The sequence below is a fragment of the Ursus americanus genome, chromosome 33 (assembly GCF_024610735.1).
Source record: "Ursus americanus isolate L20-20 chromosome 33, mUrsAme1.1.p, whole genome shotgun sequence".
Lineage (NCBI taxonomy): Eukaryota > Metazoa > Chordata > Mammalia > Carnivora > Ursidae > Ursus > Ursus americanus.
The window spans coordinates 1,324,016-1,342,678 of NC_142159.1; the positions used below are offsets into that span (position 1 = coordinate 1,324,016).

At 42.6% G+C, this 18,663-nt stretch overlaps 1 protein-coding gene across 1 annotated transcript; it reads right to left on the minus strand.

The window, feature by feature from the left end:
* Positions 1-8,679: 8,679 nt before the first annotated feature.
* NDUFS5 (NADH:ubiquinone oxidoreductase subunit S5) lies at positions 8,680-13,863 on the minus strand. The gene is made up of 3 exons (XM_045771938.2): positions 13,745-13,863; positions 12,051-12,268; positions 8,680-8,907 (listed from the first exon to the last, which is right to left on the minus strand). Exons 2-3 carry the CDS (start codon positions 12,264-12,266, stop codon positions 8,803-8,805), a joined length of 321 nt encoding a protein of 106 aa, XP_045627894.1. The 5' UTR covers positions 12,267-12,268; positions 13,745-13,863; the 3' UTR covers positions 8,680-8,802.
* Positions 13,864-18,663: the final 4,800 nt, after the last annotated feature.

The window sequence follows — 18,663 nt, forward strand, 5'->3', positions numbered from 1 at the left end:
CCTCAGAGGAATTTACTTTTTCTTTCCATTGATAAATCACAATGCTTTGACCAGAGAATACAGAGAAATGGATGTAGATTCACTATCTTTCAAGAGTGTGAGCTTTGGAGTTCAATAAACCAGGATTTTTTTTTAATGGAGGTACAGTTTACACATAAAATGCAGAATTTTGTATAAATGGAATCATACAATGTACACTGCATCTGGCTTCTTCCACTCGACATAAAGACTATGATTTATCCAAGTGCTTGTGTGTTCCTGCAGTTTATTCACTGTTACTGCTGGGAAGTGTCTCATTATATGGGTACACCACAATTTGTTTATCGTACCAACGATCGCTCGGGTTTTTTACTATTATGAATAAAGCTGCTATGAACATTCAATACAACTTCGATTAAACAAGCATTTTCACTTGTCGAGAAAACATCTCAGAGTGAAACTTCTTGGTCGTGTGGCCAATGTATATTTAACTTTAAGAAACTGAAAAATAGGGGGGCATGTGGCTCAGTCAGTGAGCATCTGACTCTTGATTTCAGCTCAGGTCATGATCTTATGGGTTGTGAGACCGGGCCCCATGTTGGACTCCACACTCAGCAGGGGGTCTGCTTGAAGATTCTCTCCCTCTGCCCCTCCCCCCATGCCTGCATGTGCTTTATCTAAAATAAAAAGAAACTGCAAAATAATTTCCCAAAGTGGCAATACCATTTTATACTCCCATCAGCAATGTAAGAGAGTTCCAGATGTTCCACATTCTCACTAACATTTGGTACTCTTAGTTTTGAAAAATTTTTGGCCATTCTTGGGGTATCTGGGTGGCTCAGTCAGTAAGCGTCTGCCTTCAGCTCAGGTCATGATCTTAGGGTCCTAGGATCAAGACCATTGGGCTCCCTGCTCAGTGGGGAGTCTGCTTCTCCCTCTCCCACTCCCCTTGCTTATGCTCTCTCTCTCTCAAATAAATAAATAAAATCTTTAAAAAAATAAATAATAAAAAATTTTGGCCATTCTTGTTGGTGTGAAGAGATATCTCATTATGTATTAAATGTGCATTTTCCTGATTACTAACGATATCAAGCACTTTTTTTTAGCATCTTTTTATGTGCTCATTGACCATGTGTATATCTTCTTTTATGGGAATATGTATTCAAGTCTTTTGCCATTAAAAAAAAAACCTGGGTTGTTAGCCTTTTTACTATAGATTTGCAGAAATCCAAGCTATATATGCACGTGTATGTACACACACACACACACACACACACACACCCATACATATTCTGGATATAAGACCTTCATCATATATACGTATTTTGAAGATTTCTCCCAATTTTGGCTTGCCTATTCATTTTTTAAAAATCTTTAAAGATTTTATTTATTTGACAGAGAGATGAAGGGCACAAGCAGGGAGAGTGGCAGGCCGAGGGAGAAGCAGGCTCCCGGCTGAGCAGGGAGCCCGACGTAGGACTCAGTCCCAGGACCCCAGGATCATGACCCAAGCCGAAGGCAGATGTTTAACCAGCTGAGCCCCCCAGGTGCCCCGGCATGCCTATTCGTTTTTAATACTGTCTTCTGATGAATAGAAGTTTTAATCTAATGAAATCTAATTTATCAATTTTTCTTAATGGTTAGTGGCTTCTGTGTTCTTTGTAAGATATCTTTGCCAACCTAAGATCGTATATACATACTCTTACATTTCTTTCTAGAACTACTGGTAAATTCACTGATTCTTCTGTCATTTGGATGCTAAGCCCATGCAGTGAGTTCTACTTTTCAGCTCAATAATTTCAGATTGGTTCCCATGTTTTTCTACTTGCTGAGATTTTTATTTTGTTTCAAGAGTTTGTAATTGCTTGCTGAAGTATTTTTATGATGACTGCTTTAAAATCTTTGTCAGATAATTCCAACATCTGAACTATCTTTGTGTTGGCATCTGCTAATTCTGTTTCCTCATTCAAATTCCTAGTTCTTGGCACGATGAGTGATTTTCTATTAAAACCTGGACATTTTGTGTATTAGGTTATGAGACTCTGGATCCTACTTAAATCTATTTTAGCTGGTAGTCACGCTTTTTAGTTTAGTGCTCAGGTCCTGGCTTAATTTTGAGAGCTGTCATTCCAAAGACAATTTGGTTTTCAGAGTGCTTGCCGTGCTATTCTGGTCTGCTTCCTTCCTGCGCTACCAGAAACCAATCTGAAAACCTGCACGGCAGCCACACTGTAATTCAGTTCCCAAATTTTGCCATACAAATTATATTCATTTTGACCTGTGGGTCACTCTGGGGTCTGCTTAGGACTTCACATATAAGTTTTTCTTTTCTTTAAGATTTTATTTATTTATTTGAGGGGCGCCTGGGTGGCACAGCGGTTAAGCTTCTGCCTTTGGCTCAGGACGTGATCCCGGCAATCTGGGATCGAGCCCCACATCAGGCTCTTCTGCTAGGAGCCTGCTTCTTCCTCTCCCACTCCCCCTGCTTGTGTTCCCTCTCTTGCTGGCTGTCTCTGTCTCTGTCAAATAAATAAATAAAATCTTTAAAAAAAAAGATTTTATTTATTTATTTGAGAGAGAGAGAGCGCACACAAGCAGGGGGAATGGCAGAGGGAGAGGGAGAAGCAGGCTCCCGGCTGAGCAGAGAGCCTGACGTAGGACTCAATCCCAGGACCCCAGGATCATGACCTGAGCCGAAGGCAGATGCCTAACTGACCGAGTCACCCAGGTGCTCCTCACTTACAGGTTTTTAAGAGCCTCTTTCATCAGTTTCCTCATCTCCAAAATCCTCCTCTGCATGGATGAGGGTTACCTCACTACTGTTGGATGGATGGTGTGGGCAGGTGTCAAAGTCCAAGGTATCCTGCTTCTTCAAAGTGAGCAGGTGAGGAGAGTGAGTGAGGGAGAGAGCGAGCGAGCCAGCAAGGTGGATAACAGTCCTATGCATCCTCTCACTTTTAACATATTCTGTAAGTCAGGCTTACACACCACAAAAGGGGATTACACAGGACATGAGGATCAGGGGATGGGGATCACTGGGAGTCATTTTAGAAGCAGCCTACCACAGCTGTCCTTAATTTTTCTCACCACTTTGTAGTTTTCAGAGACATTAAGAGAAGCGGGAAAGCTACCTTTTACATTTACTCACATATTTACCATTTCTTAAGTATTAATCTGGTCGGGTTTAAGTATACCACTTTGCTACTTGTTTCCTATCTATTTCACCTGTTTTTTTGTTCCTGTTCCTTTTTTCTTGCCTTCTTTCAGGTTAATCCTGTACATACAGTGAAATACACAGCTCTTACGTGTACAGTTTCATGAGTTCTGAGGATTGTGTACATCCATGGAATCACCACCACAATCAAGATAAAGAACCTTTCCACCACTCCCAGAGTGCTCATGTCCTCTCGCATCCAATCCCCATCCAGTTGTCCCTCCTTGGCGATTACTGCTTTGTTTGCTATGACCAGAGATTACTTTGTATGGTCATGAAAGTCCTATGAATGGAATCATATAGTATATACAGTCCCTTGTGTCTGACTTCTTTCATGTAACCTGCTTTCGAGATTCCTTCGGCTATCTTTCTTTGTAGTAAAACTCTTTGATTGATCTTCAATGTCACTGAACCTTTCTCTTAGTGTCTCTGATTTGTTCTTAAGCCCATCTAGTGAATTTTTCATTTTAAGATTTTTAAAATGTATCCATTGAGAGAGAGGAGGGGAAGGGGCAGCATGAGAGGGAGACATCTCAAGAAGACTCCATGCTGAGCAAAGAGTCCAACATGGAGCTCAATCTCATGATCGTGAGATCATGACCTGAGCTGAAGTCAAGAGTCGGTTGCTCAAATGACTGAGTCACTTGGTGCCCCTACTGAATTTTTCATTTTAGGTATGGTAGTTTTCAGTTCTAAAATTTCATTTGCTCTCTTGCATGTCTTCATTTCTCTTCTAAGATTCCCTACCTCTTCATGAACATATTTTTTTTAAAGATTTATTTATTTGAGAGAGACAGTGAGAGAAAGAGCAAGGGGGGAGGGGCTGAAGGATATGGAGAGAGAGAGAATCACAAGCAGACTCCCTACTGAGCATGGAGCCCAACACAGGGCTCAATCTCATGACCCTAAGATCATGATCTGAGCCAAAATCAAGAGTCAGCCACTTAACCAACTGAGCCACCCAGGTACCCCATGAACATTTTAATAGATGCTTTTAACTCCTTGTCTGCTAACTGAACTTCTGAATCATCCTGGAGTCTATTTCTGTTGACTGCTTTTTCCCTTTACTATGGGTTACATTTCTTGTTTATAGTATACATGCCTACTATATATTAAATATTGTGAATGATAAAAGTAGTAGAGACTCTGGCTTCTGTTATTATCTTCTCAAGAGTGTTGATTTTATTCTGTCAGGTATCCATATTACTGGCTGATCTCTTTGGACTTGTGGAAATTAATTTTATCCAATGTCAAAAATTGTCAAAAATCAATTGACAATGGATATATGGGTTTATTTCCAGACTCTCAATTCTGTTCCATTGATTTATATATGTCTACAGTTATGCCAGTATCACTCTATCTTGATTACTATTGCTTTGTAGTAATTTTGAAATTAGGAAGTGAGAGCCCTCCTCTTTGTCCTTCAATTTCAAGACTGCTCTGGCTATTCTGGGTCCCTTATAATTCCATATGAATTTTAAGATCCAGGTTATTATTTCTACAAAAAAGCTAGCTGGGATTCTGAAAGGGATTATGTTAAATCTGTAGATCAGTTTAGGAAGTAACGCCATCATCCTCACAATAGTATCTTCTGATCATGAACATGTCTTTCCATTTTACAGATTTTAATTTCTTTCACCAGTGTTTTGAAGTTTTAAGAGTTAAGTTTTACACTTTTGCTAAATTTATTCCTAAGTGTTTAATTCTTTTCAATGCTATTGTAAGTGGAATTGTTCTCTTAATTGCATTTTCAGACTGTTTTCCAATGTCACATGCTATATTCTCTCCTGTCCTTTTGAGACTCCAAATATACGAAGACTGCTTTGTATTACTCCATGGGTAACTGATACTCTATTTTTTCTAATCTTTTTTCTCTCTCTGCTTTAGTTCTTACTGATCTGTTTTCATATCCACTGATTCTTTTATAGCATCCAATCTGTTAAGTCCATTCAATGCATTTCAGATACTGTATTTTTCAGTTCTATAATTTTCATTTGTTTATAATAATAAAATTTATAATAGTTCTGTTGACTTTTTCTCGATTATGGGTCACGTTTTTAAAAAAAGATTTAATTTATTTATTTGAGAGAGATAGAAAGCAAGCATATGAGGAGGAGGAGGGAGTGGAAGGGGGAGGGGCAGAGGGAGAGGGAAGAGGGAGCTCCCCACTGAGCAGGGAGCCCAATGAGGGGCTCAATCCCAGGACCCTGAGATCATGACCTGAGCCTAAGGCAGACACTTAGCCAACTGAGCCACCCAAGCACCCCTGGGTCACATTTTCTCACTTCTTTGCATGTTTTACAATTTGATAGTGCATATCAGATACTGTATATAAAAGAAGAATAGTTTCTTATTGAAGAAAAAATCAAAAGAAATAAGCATAGAATAAATAATATTTGCTTTGTAGAAACCCTTTTCTCTAACCATCAGAAGGACTCATCATTCAGACTGGTCTTAGAGTAGGGTTAGGGCTGAGTTGCGGCTTTAATTAAGTTGATTTCACCTGTGATTAACAAAACTCCCAACCTTCCTAGATGTTGTCTTCTTGATCTTGTCAGAATTTGAGCTGGGAAGAATTTGAGTTGGTTGCACTTCTAGATTTTTTTTTTTTTTAAGATTTTATTTATTTATTTGACAGAGAGAGACAGCCAGCGAGAGAGGGAACACAAGCAGGGGGAGTGGGAGAGGAAGAAGCAGGCTCATAGCGGAGGAGCCTGACGTGGGGCTCGATCCCAGAGCACCAGGATCACGCCCTGAGCCGAAGGCAGACGCTTAACGACTGCGCCCCCCAGGCGCCCCACTTCTAGATATTCTTGGTTCACCTTTGGAGTCAGCTCTGACAGGGTCCCAGAATGTAGTCACCCCAAGAATGTACACAGCTACATTATTTATATGGAGGGGAAGGCAGCAGGAGTGAAGGCAGAATTGTTGAAGCAGGCACTTTGCTGTGTTTGAGGTTCTTCCCGATTCCAAGCTGTTTTCCCTTCCAAAGGGTCATCTTAGACCCAGCGAGTTCCCCCCTTAGCCCTGCAATATCTCCCTATGGCAGGCCTACCCATATCCGCACCAGGAGCCCCCCCCACCCCCGGAACGGAAGCTGACCAGCTCTGTTACATACATATTTTTCTGGAGTTCAGTTCAAGGCCTCCTTACATAGACCATTTTTATTAGCACCACGGAAAACTCTGAATTATTTTGTCTAGGTTTTTCTTATCACATTAGCAAAAGGTCATCTAGAAGTGGAAGCCTAGATTTAGATTCAAGTTCTACTTCTAGGGCGCCTGGGTGGCTCAGTCGGTTAAGCGTCTGCCTTCTGTTCAGGTCATGATCCCAGGGTCCTGGTATCTAACCCCGAGTTGGATTCCCTGCTCAGTAGGGAGTCTGCGTCTCCCTCTACCTCTTCCCCACCCCCACCCCCACCCCGCTCCTGCTTATAAATAAATAAAATCTTTAAAAAAAAACCAACTACAATGAGGTACCACCAAATATCTATTAGATAGCTACAAAAAAAAAAAAAAAAAAAAAAACCCAGAATATAACAAGTATTGGCGAGGATATAGAGACTGGAACACCTGTGGGCTGTTGGGGAATGTAAACAATGATGCAGCCACTATGGAAAAGAGTACGGCAGTTCCTCAAACTATTAAAAATAGAATTACCTTATAATCCAGCAATTCCACTTCCGGGTATATAGTCAAAAAAACTGAAAACAGGGTCTTAAAGAGATTATCTGTACACCCATATTCATAGCAGCATTATTCACAAAAGCTAAAACATGGAAGCAGTGGACATGTCCACCAACAGATAGATAAGCAAAATGTGGTATACACACAATGGAATCTTATTCCGCCTTAAAAAGGAAAGAAATTCTGCGAGATGCTGCGGGGGTGAACCTTGAGAATAGTATGCTAAGTGAAATAAACCAGTCACAAGAAGACAAATTCTGTATGATTCCACTTACGTGAAGCAGAATAACCAAAATCATAGAAAGTAGCACAGTGGTTGCCAGGGGCTGGGGGAAGGAGTAGGAGGGAGTTACCGTAGGGAGAATTAAAGAGCTTCACTTTTGCAAGATGAAAAGTGTTCTCGAGATGGATGGTGGGGATGGTTGTACAGTAATGTGAATATACTTAATATCAGTGAGCTGTGTACCTAACAGGGGTTACTAAGGGGAAAAAGTGGTTAAGATGGTAAACTGTGTTCTGTGTATCTTACCACACACAAAAAGTTGGAAAAAACTCTAAAAGATATGAGGTCTTAATTGTATTCTCAACACTTACATTAATTTTTTAAGGTTCATACATCCCTTCTACATCTGCATTTTTCTTTAAAAAACCATTTCTAGGGTCTCCTGGGATCGGGTTCCACGCTGAGTTCGCTGCTCAGCAGGGAGCCTGCTTGTCCCTCCCCTCTGCCCACTGCTCCTGTTCTGTCTCAAATAAATAAATAAAATCTTGAAAAAAACAAACCACAAACAAACATTCCTAGGGACATCTGGGTGGCTCTGTCAGTTAAGCATCTGCCTTCAGCTCAGGTCATGATCCCAGGGTCCTGGGATCGAGTCCCACATAGGGCTCCTTGCTCAGTGGGGAGCCTGCTTCTCCCTCTGCCTGCCGCTCCCCCTGCTTGTGTTCTGACAAATAAATGAATAAAATCTTAAAAAACAAAAAAACCCCATTCCTAAATATGTCATTTGAAGTACTAATATGCCACTGATATAAGATAGCAAATTGAAGCAATGGGATTGCTTCTTCAAAATTATCTGAAAATAAATTAAAAAAAAAAAACAAAACAGGGGCGCCTGGGTAGCGCAGTCGTTGGGCGTCTGCCTTCGGCTCAGGGCGTGATCCCGGCATTCCGGGATCGAGTCCCACATCAGGCTCCTCCGCTGGGAGCCTGCTTCTTCCTCTCCCACTCCCCCTGCTTGTGTTCCCTCTCTTGCTGGCTGTCTGTCTCTGTGAAATAAATAAGTAAAAAAAAATCTTAAAAAAAAAAAAATTATCTGAATTTACACAACCACTCTCTCTACTGCCTCCCCTTCCCAGCCCAAGTCTGTGTTTTATGGAAAATAAACCAGAAAGAAAGCAGTAAAGAATACTGCAAGTTCTTAAACGAGTTAACATATTTAAAGTACCTGATACATAGTAAGTGTCATTAAATCCTGCTTATTACTACCTACATGCTATTTTTTAAGACATAGGTAAAGGTATTTTTCCATATCTAAAAAAAAGGTTGCAATCTCATTATAGAAAAGTATGATCAATGGGGCGCCTGGGTGGCTCAGTCATTAAGTGTCTGCCTTCAGCTCATGGCATGATCCCGGTGCTCTGAGATCGAGCCCCACATCAGGCTCCTCCGCTGGGAGGCTGCTTCTTCCTCTCCCACTCCCCCTGCTTGTGTTCCCTCTCTCACTGTCTCTCTGTCAAATAAATAAATAAAATCTTCAAAAAAAAAAAAAAAAAAGTATGATCCAAGAGAAAATAGAATAAATAGGATAGAGCAATCCTTTATTTTTAGACACTTTCACAAAGAGGTTTTCAGTAAATGAACTTTCCAGGGGAGAAGAGAGAACATGAAAATCGGCTTCCAGCCATCAGCAGCAGCTCTGCTCAGGGCCTAGGATCCTCCTTGCCCAAGTGGTGAGGCGGAGGTGTGTACTTCCCTTCCTTTATTAGTTTATCCCGCTGCCTCCTGATGTCACTCAGACGTTTCATCTGTCAAAGGAAAGAAGTATTTAAACTAGGGGGAAATATGTACCATAAACTTGAGGGCTAGAGAAACAGAATGAAAACTGGCTTCATTTTTAAACTATGGAAGCTTTTCATCCTAGAGGTCCTCTGAGATGAAATCCTTCTTTAAAGAAGTAACTTGAAATCACTTCCCAAGCCTTTAACGAATTTCTGGCATGCATAAGATCTCCTTTAAAAATAGTAACTAAAATGTTCCTGTTATATACAGGAATACAGCTATTTACAAAAACAGTAACAAAACATAGATCAAAAACCTTTAAGAGGCATACTTGTGCATACTTAAATCCTTACAATATTAAAAGATAAGACAGTCTCACAGCTGATAGAGTCCTGACCTCTCTGTGAAATTGGCACTGCTGCTGGTGACTGCTCACTGGGTATGAAGGAAGCAGAAACAGCCAATATGAGGTTTCTCTTCACCACACCAAAATAAAGACCTGGTATGTGCTCAGCTACTGTCACTACTGAGCCCTGAGTTCTGCCTCCTCCTCTCAGGTAGGACACTGGTGTTTCCCAACCACAGAAAGCCATGCTATACAAGATTATAGGAAAGCTGTAATTCACACAGGTTTTGTGACACACAAAATACACGCCCTAATCCTGACTGCATTATTCCTCTGCCCAAAACCCAATGGCTTCCCATCTTACCGAGAAAAAAACCTGAATCCTTCCTTATGACTTACCAGGCCTACCTCTGACTATATGTCTTAGTATTTTCCCTCATTCTGTCCGCTCTAGCTCAGGGACCTTTGCACTTGCTCTTTCCTATAACCAGAACATTCTTCTCTCACATCCACATGGCTCACTTTAAGTCTCTGCTCAAATGTCTTCTAGTGCTGAGCTCTTCTCTGACCACTCTCTTTAAGAGAGAGAGAGAGAGAGAAAGAGCATCCACTCAGCTCCCACGCACAGCGCCTTGTATCTTTATCTTCCCTGCTGCAATTACCAACACCTAACACACTTTAACTTGTTTGTTAATTTTGACACCCCCTTACCCAAATATAAGCTCCGCTAGGGTAGGGACTTCTTGCTGTTTTCTTACGTATATTCCTGGCACCTACAATAGCTCCTGACGTAATAGGTGCTTCAGTGAATATTTCTTTGTTTGGTGAGTAAGTTTTCACAAAGGCATGAAGAGTCAGTATATTTAGTAAAAGATCCCATCAACCTTAAAGAATCAGTCAGGATGTAACTTCAGTGGAAAAACCTCTAGGTGTCCTAAATTATGATAGAAACATTAGCCATTTTTAAAAGATTGCATTTTTAAAAATTCCAGTATTGTTAATATAAAAGACTGCACTCTTAAACATTTCTCTATTAAAGAATCTCATCCCAAAAATTAAAAACCAAAAATAAAGAATCTCCCAACAGAGGACTAGTCCTGATCGAGCTAATCCGACACCTAATGCCGAATCTGTCTCTGAAGTCTAACACCTCCTAGTGCTGTAGATAGAAGTTCAGGCCCTGCAGCTGCACTGCCAGGTTCAAATCCCAGTTCCACCGCTTTCTGGCAATATGACCTTAGGCAATGGCCTTGATTTTTTTTTGTCTTGCCCCAAGTTTTTAATTGTATATCGGAAAAATTCTAGTAAAGCATCTCCCAGGATTATTGTGTGAAATAAATCCACTATTACAAGCTAAGAACTTAGAACAGTGCTTGATTCTAATTCCCTGATTCATTAGCTTCTTCACCTAGAGCTAAGTATCTAGTTATTCAGGGTGACCTCTAAAACAGTAACAGACCTGTTTACAAATTCACAGGATGAGGAAGTGACCTGAGAGCAACTCTTGGATATCTCCGGATAAGGAAACTGAGACCAAAAAGGGAAGTGACTTGCCCAAAGTCACAAAACCGGTGGTGGCAGAACCAGCATTAAAACCCAGCTCTCTGCGAGTCACCAGGCTGGCTTAGTCAATGGAGCGTGTGGCTCTTGATTTCCAAGTTGTGGGTTCGAGCCCCATGTTGGGTAGGGATTATTTAAAAATAAAGTCTTAAGAGAACAAAACAAACAAACCAACAACAAAACCAGCCCTCTTAACTCCCAATCCAGTGTTCCTTCCGCCTCACCACACTGCCTCCTTTTGGTGTAAATTTTGCATGAAGAGTAGTCTTAACCTGAGTAATGAGTAACTGGGGCCCACAAGAAGAGAAGTTAAGACATATAGTGAACTAAATAGCTGGTAGGTGGCTAACCATGACCCACTCACTGTCCCTCAGTAATACTACAATATTACTCACTTAATGATCAATATTCCTGCAGAGATCAATACAAAATTACTACCTGATACCCGCTAATTCCTTCCAAGTTTGGCTTCACTTTACCCACATGCCAATAGCAAATGTTAAAAGATAAGAAACTTACAAATTTTGATACAAATAACTGATAAATTTAAAAATTTAAATTGCCTTCCTGAACTCCAAGGAGTTGGGAGTAATAAAAACATTTCTATTTGTTATATATGGAGCAGAGAAACAGGCAAAATAACAGCCAACACCCAAAGATTTGTTCTCTAAGGGAGAATACAGTCCACATGTTACGTAACTCATTCAACTCTCGAGGAGGAAGACATCATGCTGCTAACATCCTTCTTCCCCTGCCTCATCGGCCAGGCTCACCTAAAATAATTTCCTTAACACCTCCATTTTCCCCAGAGTAGAAATTAATCCAGAGACTGTTATACCAGGCTCAGTGTAATAGTGTTTTCACCACCTCTCCAATGAGGGTTCGATGAATCTGGAACACTTTCACCCAGAGACATTCAAGGACAAACACCCAAAGCTGGTTGGTAACTTCTGCTTTATAGCCTACTGCAAAAATGGGAATACACAAACACATGCGATTTCTAATCTGGTGGCTACAGCAGGGTGCAACGCTAAGGAAAACATGTCAGAAGATAAGGAAGAACACTGAGGAACAATAGACCCTTCTCAGATCTGAAGGGATTTAACTTCCTTGACATGCAACCTATGTAGAGAGAGTGTTTCACCACAACAGTTTTGCCCATTCACATCGGGCAAGCCATTGCCAATGACCAGTTAAAAACACTTGAAAGCAGACCCAAAGACACAAGGAAATAATTGAGCTCCCGTCTCCGTCACTCCTCACCGTTTTCTGCCGAAGCAGACATTCTACGAAATCGTCAAATTCTATCTTGCACTCTTTCTCTGCACGGGTACCACCAATTCCATGCGCACATTCTATCCATTCTTTTTCAAAAGCATGGCATCGACCTGGAATCTTGTGAGGCTGCTCAGCAGTTTGGATTGTCATCCAATGATCTAAGTTAAGGCCCAGCCTTTTCTGCACATCAAAGAAAGGCATGGCTGAAATGGAAGATAAAAAAATAAATAATGCCATAAAAGTGCAATCAAATGAGAAATTTCTAAGAAAAATGAGACATTTATAAGCATCTCTCTAGAAAGGTATTTTATGCTATTCTCCCAATATAGTCTCATTAAATTTTTTCATTTGACAGGTTCCTCCAGTTTATGGTAGATTAGCAATACCTGTGTTTTCACAAAACCCAAGGGGGAAAAAACCACCAGAACTAAAAAACAATGCATAAAAGTCATCTCTGTATTGAGAAGGTCATTTTTTGTAAGGTCGTTTTAATCAAAAGTCAGTGTTTATGCCTTGACTCAATCCCAATTCTTTGAGATAGATCTGAAGAAATAACTGAAAAGAACAAAAACGCACAAGCACAAAAACATTTCTTTACATTTTTCTATTCATATCAACTCAGATGACACTTCTCCTGTGAATGCATCCTGAATCTGGTTTTCCTCCTCTATGTTCTCACAGCATCTCAACTTCCCGTACGAGTACTTTGCATGCCCCTGTAATGGACTGTTAACTTGAATGTCTCCCTTACTGAACAATGAGTGCTGTGAGGGCAGGGACCCGGCAGGGGCTCAGTAATTGTTAGGGGCGGGGGGGAGAATTTCAAACAACTTAAGTGTGCAACATTAGGGAAATGGATAATTTAATCCGGTACCTACCTAGTAGAATATGATAGATAATATACATGGTACTTATATTTTAATGTTAAATTTAAAAACAAGGGTCTACAATGTCAAAGAAAAATTGCAAAAAAAGGCTGGAGGGAATCACAAAAAATGTCAAAGTCACGTATGAGTGGTAGATTCACAGGTGAACTTAATTTTTATATTTTCTACCCATTCTTTCGTTTACTGAGTAATAACGTTCCAGGCACTGGAATGGGGGAAAAGCAGCAGCTGCAACGTAAGCACTAGAATGGAGACACACAAGGAACCGGGAACCCAACGCACAGGGGGTGTAGCTCGAAGGAGTAAGCACCAACTCTGCCCAGAAGATCTGAAAATGCCTTTAAGAAGGGTTCAGTTTGCCAAGTGAAGGTCAGTGGGCAGAGTATTCCAGTAAAGCACAGCACGAATCACAGCCGGAGGTACTGGGTATGTCTGCGGGACACTGAGCACCCAGATCCGGCTGGAGCGCAGAGTGCATGTCGGGATGAAGAACGAAAGGAGCTGGAGGCTGGCGGGGCCGCAATCACTCAGCGCCTTGAAAGCCAGTATAAGGTGGGTGGACCTCAGGTTAAGAAACAGAAGGCCAAAGCATTAGTCCAGCAGAAAGCTAAGTTAACCTGGACACAGCCGAGAGAGGCGCGATCAGTGACATTGGCTGTGGGCGCAGGGGCCTGGGAACGCAGAAAACATGCCCAGAGTTCGGGCCTGGAAAAACGGACACCCAGGAAAGCAAGAGAAAATTCGTTAAAGAAATCTCGGAAGGATCTACCCGCGGACAAACGCAGCCCCTACCGTCGCGCCGCGGTGCCCTTGTCTCCCCCCTGGCCGCCGCTTCTGGAGGATCTGCGAGCGACGCAGAGGCCTGCCGCAAAGGACGCCCGCAGTGCGACGCTTGCAGCACGACGGCGAGACCCGACCTTCCCTCTGCTGTCGCACCCGGAAACCATAGAAACCAAGCCCCTCGGTCTGCGCTTGCGCATCGTCGACATCAGCCTCTTGAGGTTACGGACTTGTAAATAAACTGAGTTCTAGATGACTCCCTTAGATGCGGCCCCTCTGTGAGTTTCTGCCGCCTGCTCGCATTGTGCCTAGCACTCTTACGACAGCTCGGATTGGTGAGGGGCTTGATCCGGGCGATAAGAGAGAAAAAGTAGTGCCTTCCCCACCTCCACCTCTGCCAGTAGTGGTTAAGCTCATGGGCTGTGGACCTACGCTGGGTGGGTTCCAATTCTGGCGCCGTCACTTCAGTATGACCCTGAGAAAGTGTCTTAATCTCACTATGCCTCAGTTTTGTCAGCTTGAGTACCTACAGCTTTGGGGATTAAATGAGTTAAGCGTAAAACACCGAGGCGGTTCCTGGCACGTGGAAAGCCCTGCTTTCCAAGGCAGTTACAGTTCTTTGATATCTCTGCCTCTAAAGCTTGCAGATTCGAGAAAGTCAACAGAGACCATGCCGCTCCTCTGTTTCAGAACATCCAGTGGCTCCCTTTGATTACAGCACGGCCTCCGAAGTGGCGTGTGTGACATATACTGGGTGTGAAGAAAGAAAATTTACTCGAATACTTATATTTTTTATCTAATCTCTTTTAATTTCTATTTTAAAATATTTTTTTTATTAAGTAAACTCTGCACCCAACATAGGACTGGAACTCAAGACCCTGAGATCAAGAGTTGCAATGGTCCAGGGACTGAGGCAGCCAGGTGCCCCTTTAATTTTTATTTTTTGGTGTAAGTGTTTATGAAGTATGTAACATGACTGCAGTTGTACATATTAGTAACATAAAATATAAATATTTATTTGGGGTTTGGGCTGAAAATTTATTCTCCTTTTAAATGATGTGCTCTCAGAAACGTTTAAAGAAGTCTTCCATCCTCCCCAGCCTCATTGTCCAAAATCCTCTGCCTATTCTTCCCCATCCAAGAACTTGCTGTTCCACTGTATTCTTGGAAAAGTCCTGCCAGCCAGTCTCTGATTTTTTCCCCCCTTTCCCCTGGAAGGACACCATTTCCACCCCATCTCCATTTCTGTGCGTCACATTCTTGCTCTGCTTCAGGACTTTTGCATGAGTTCTTCCCCAGAATGCGTGAACTGCCTCCAAGCCCTAGGATCACCCACTCTGGAGAGAATTCCTAAGGTCCCACAGCTTAATTGGTTTCTTTCAAGCATTCCAATCCTCCCTCTGCTCCCCCCAGCCCATCAGATATATATACCTCCCAACTGGGATCAGAGTTTCAGTTCAGGTAGAATTTCCTGAACACTTAATGCATGTCCAGCAGAGTACTGGAAAATTATGGAACTGGTAATTCGTGGCCAGCCCTTGCCCACAAAATAGTAGAGATAGCAAGATATTGATTGCCAACTCCCTTCCCACTTCTTCCATTTCTCTTGTTTAAATTGGTGATATCATCTTCCCAATCATTCAGGCAGGAAACTCTGAAGTTGTATTTTGCCTTGTCCTCATCTTTCATCCAATCTTTAATTACTGGCCACGTTCTCTCAAATATTCCTTCAACAGGTTTCTCATTTATTTCTTCCTTCTGCCTCACAGCTCCCTCAGTTTAATCTGTTTTTCACTGAATAATGTTTCTAAAATACTAATTTCATTGTATCACTCCTCAGATACCAGGCAGGATAGATTAGTTCAAAGATGGGTGACTCAAATGCCTCCAAGGCCCAACAGGGTTCACTATAAGGAAATAAAAGCAAGCACCATAATAAATGGCAGCTGGCATTTGGCCCGAGTTTGATGGAAGGAGTCGTGTGGAATGTGACAAACTGGAGAGGATATGTCCTGTCTGAAGGCGGCGGCAGCTACTCAGCTCTATCCTATAGCTGTTGAGAAAATCAGGGCCCCCAAATTGTCGAATCTCCCAAGTTTTTCAAGAGAAGCCAGAAATCTTTTGTTATTGTTTAAATGTGAAAACTACCACTTTTAAAATGCGGGCAACTAGGTTTTTGTGTTTTTTTTTTCCAAGTGTTGGCCAAACAAGACCCACATTGGAAATGTATTTTGACGTGCTAGATTTCAACCCTTGGATAGAGGGAAATCTGAAGGTAGGCAAAGCAATTACTCTGATGGCTTTTTACATCCAGCCTTGCTCCCTTCTTACCCACTCTCCCTACTGCTGCCAGTTGCTTTTCTAAAACTCAAAACTGATCATTCAAAAAACACTTCCTGAAAAAAAACAAACCAAAAAAAACCCCCAAAACCAAAATACTTCCTGAGCTTTTATCTTATGCCACGGCCCTTGTCGCGCTCTTCGGACTAGGGCACAGAATACCATAGCAAGTGATAAAACAGAAATATGAACAAAACAAGGGAAAACACAAAGGAGGGGGTTATTCATACTGCTTGGGTTGTGTGTCAGGTGTCAGTGTATTCAAGAAAAGGTTCAAATTACTGGGTTTGGCATTCAAAACCCCTCATGATCTGATTTCTTCCCATTTCTAAATCCTCGGATACAATTGCTTAGTCAGCCTCCTCGTGTTCTCGGCCATCTAGAATTGCTCTTCCAAACTCTGTAGGAATAGTTTCTTCTGCCTGGAATGGTCCCACCCGCTCGCTGCCACCTTCCTACTGTCTCCCTGGCGAATGCCTAATCCGTCCAGGTCATTTACAGAGCGTTTTCTGATGAAAGCTTCCCAAATTCCTCAGGAATTTACTAGGAGTCCCGCCAGCCTTGCAGACTTCTATTACAGATGCTGTTCACTGTTGACACGCCGGCCCCCTCCACTGGACGTGCAGACACCCCCGTGCCCGCACGGTGTGAGAGGATGTCCGCGATCGGTCTTCCTGTACTGCAAATCTTGGAAAACTACAACTCCCAGAACGCCCACGCCAGAACTGAGTCTGCGCCGTTGCTATAGTGAACACGCACGCGCTCTTGGATTCTTGAGGTTTACGTGACAAGAGCGGTGGTTCCCGACCTTAGCGCTGCGCTGCCACTGCGCTGCAGCTGCACTTTTACGCCCTTCGTCTACCTTCCCTGTACCTTGCTCTGCAGATTCTCTGCTTCGGGGAAGTGTGATTTTTTACAACGACTTCGAAGAACTTTATGCGCAGAAGCAAACCCGAGCTGTCGTGTTCTTCCATTTTGTGTTCGGGAAGCCGAGGCGCGGAGACCGAGTGGAATTCGGCCAGGCGTTCGCCGCGATTTGTGCTAAGCAAGCAGAGCTTTGCTCCCAGCTTCAGCGGGTGTGGATGGCCTGATGACCTAATCTAAGCCCCCCATTCCCCACCCCCTTGAAAACTAGCTTCAGCCCTGTGTGAGCGCAGGCTGTGGACGGTCGCAGGCCTTCTAAAAGTCCATTCCCGGGACTTCTGTCCTTGACCTGAAGGATTCCTTCATGTTTACACACCTTACTCAGTTATAACCCAAGAAAAGCTTTAACACTACCCTTCGGCAGATAGGCCGTCTGTATAGTTCAACACATGGGGAACTTTTCGGGCCTGTATCATACCACTGCTACAGAGTTGAGCAAACAACTGGATAGCCTGAGGGTCCTAGCATATCTGGGGAAGACAGTTTGGAGACTTACGGCCACCCGAGCCCCCGAGCCCCCGAGCCCCCCGCTATAGGATAGATACAAAAAAGCCAATAAGCAAAATCATCTTAGAGAGTAATGGGGACCAAGGCCGAGGCGCCTAGCTGGCTCAGTCGGTGGAGCATGTGACTCTTGATGGGGGTCCTGAGTTCCATCCCCATGTTGGATGTGGAGATTACTATAAGAAATCAACTTTAAAAAAATGGGTGCAAACTCCTGGAATATACTGGAAGCCGGAGTGATTATTAAAACCGGAGAAGAATATGCCCACGGGAGTGGAGAAGATACCAAGTTGAAGATGCAACAAGACCAGGAACTAAAGCAGCATAACTGAAGTGGGAACCTGTGCCGGGTTCATGGTGGTAGGGGTAACTTGATGATGGTAAATATTCCATCTCCAGAATTAACTCCCCTTATTCTGACTTCAATTAGGCTTCTCAAGTGGTATGATTACATGAAGAAAACACACTGTTAAGGCCAATGGGGTAGTCTGCTGCACCTGACATACTTCTCATCATAAATTAACACACTGGAGGGGGAGCTGGCTGGTTCAGTAGAGCATGGGATTCTTAAGCCCAGGGTCATGAGTTCAAGCCCCTCGCTGGGCACAGAGCCTACTTAAAATTGAAAAAACTAAATAAAACAACACACTGGAGTCTGGTTTTATAGACCAATATAGCTGTATTAGTGAGTCAGCCTTCCTGAGCACAGAGCAGGGTGATTAAACTACCTGGGGGGAAACTGCCAGGGCAGCCGAGTAGCCTTCCCCAGGAAACACCCTGGTCTCTCTGTCCAGATGCACAGAACACTTATCAAAGCAAGTTTTATCCATTTCTGCCCATAGACTGTGAGCTTTTCTAGGGTAAGGACCACATCTCTTTTAACCCTGGCTACAGGGAGACAACCTGTAGAAGGCTTAAAATTATTTTACCTGGGAGTTAAGGGAGAGTTTCAGGTAGCGCACTGACTAGAAAAGGGTAGGAGTAGCCACAGAATTCATTTAGTCACTCGTCATTTAAGAGGCAAAACTAGAGGGGGGCCTGGCTGGCTCAGTGGACAGAGCATGGACGCCTGATGTCTGGATTGAGTTCAAGCCCCACGTTAGGTGTAGCGATTCCTTTAAAATAAAACTTTAAAAAAATCTTTTTTTAAAAAAAGATTTTAT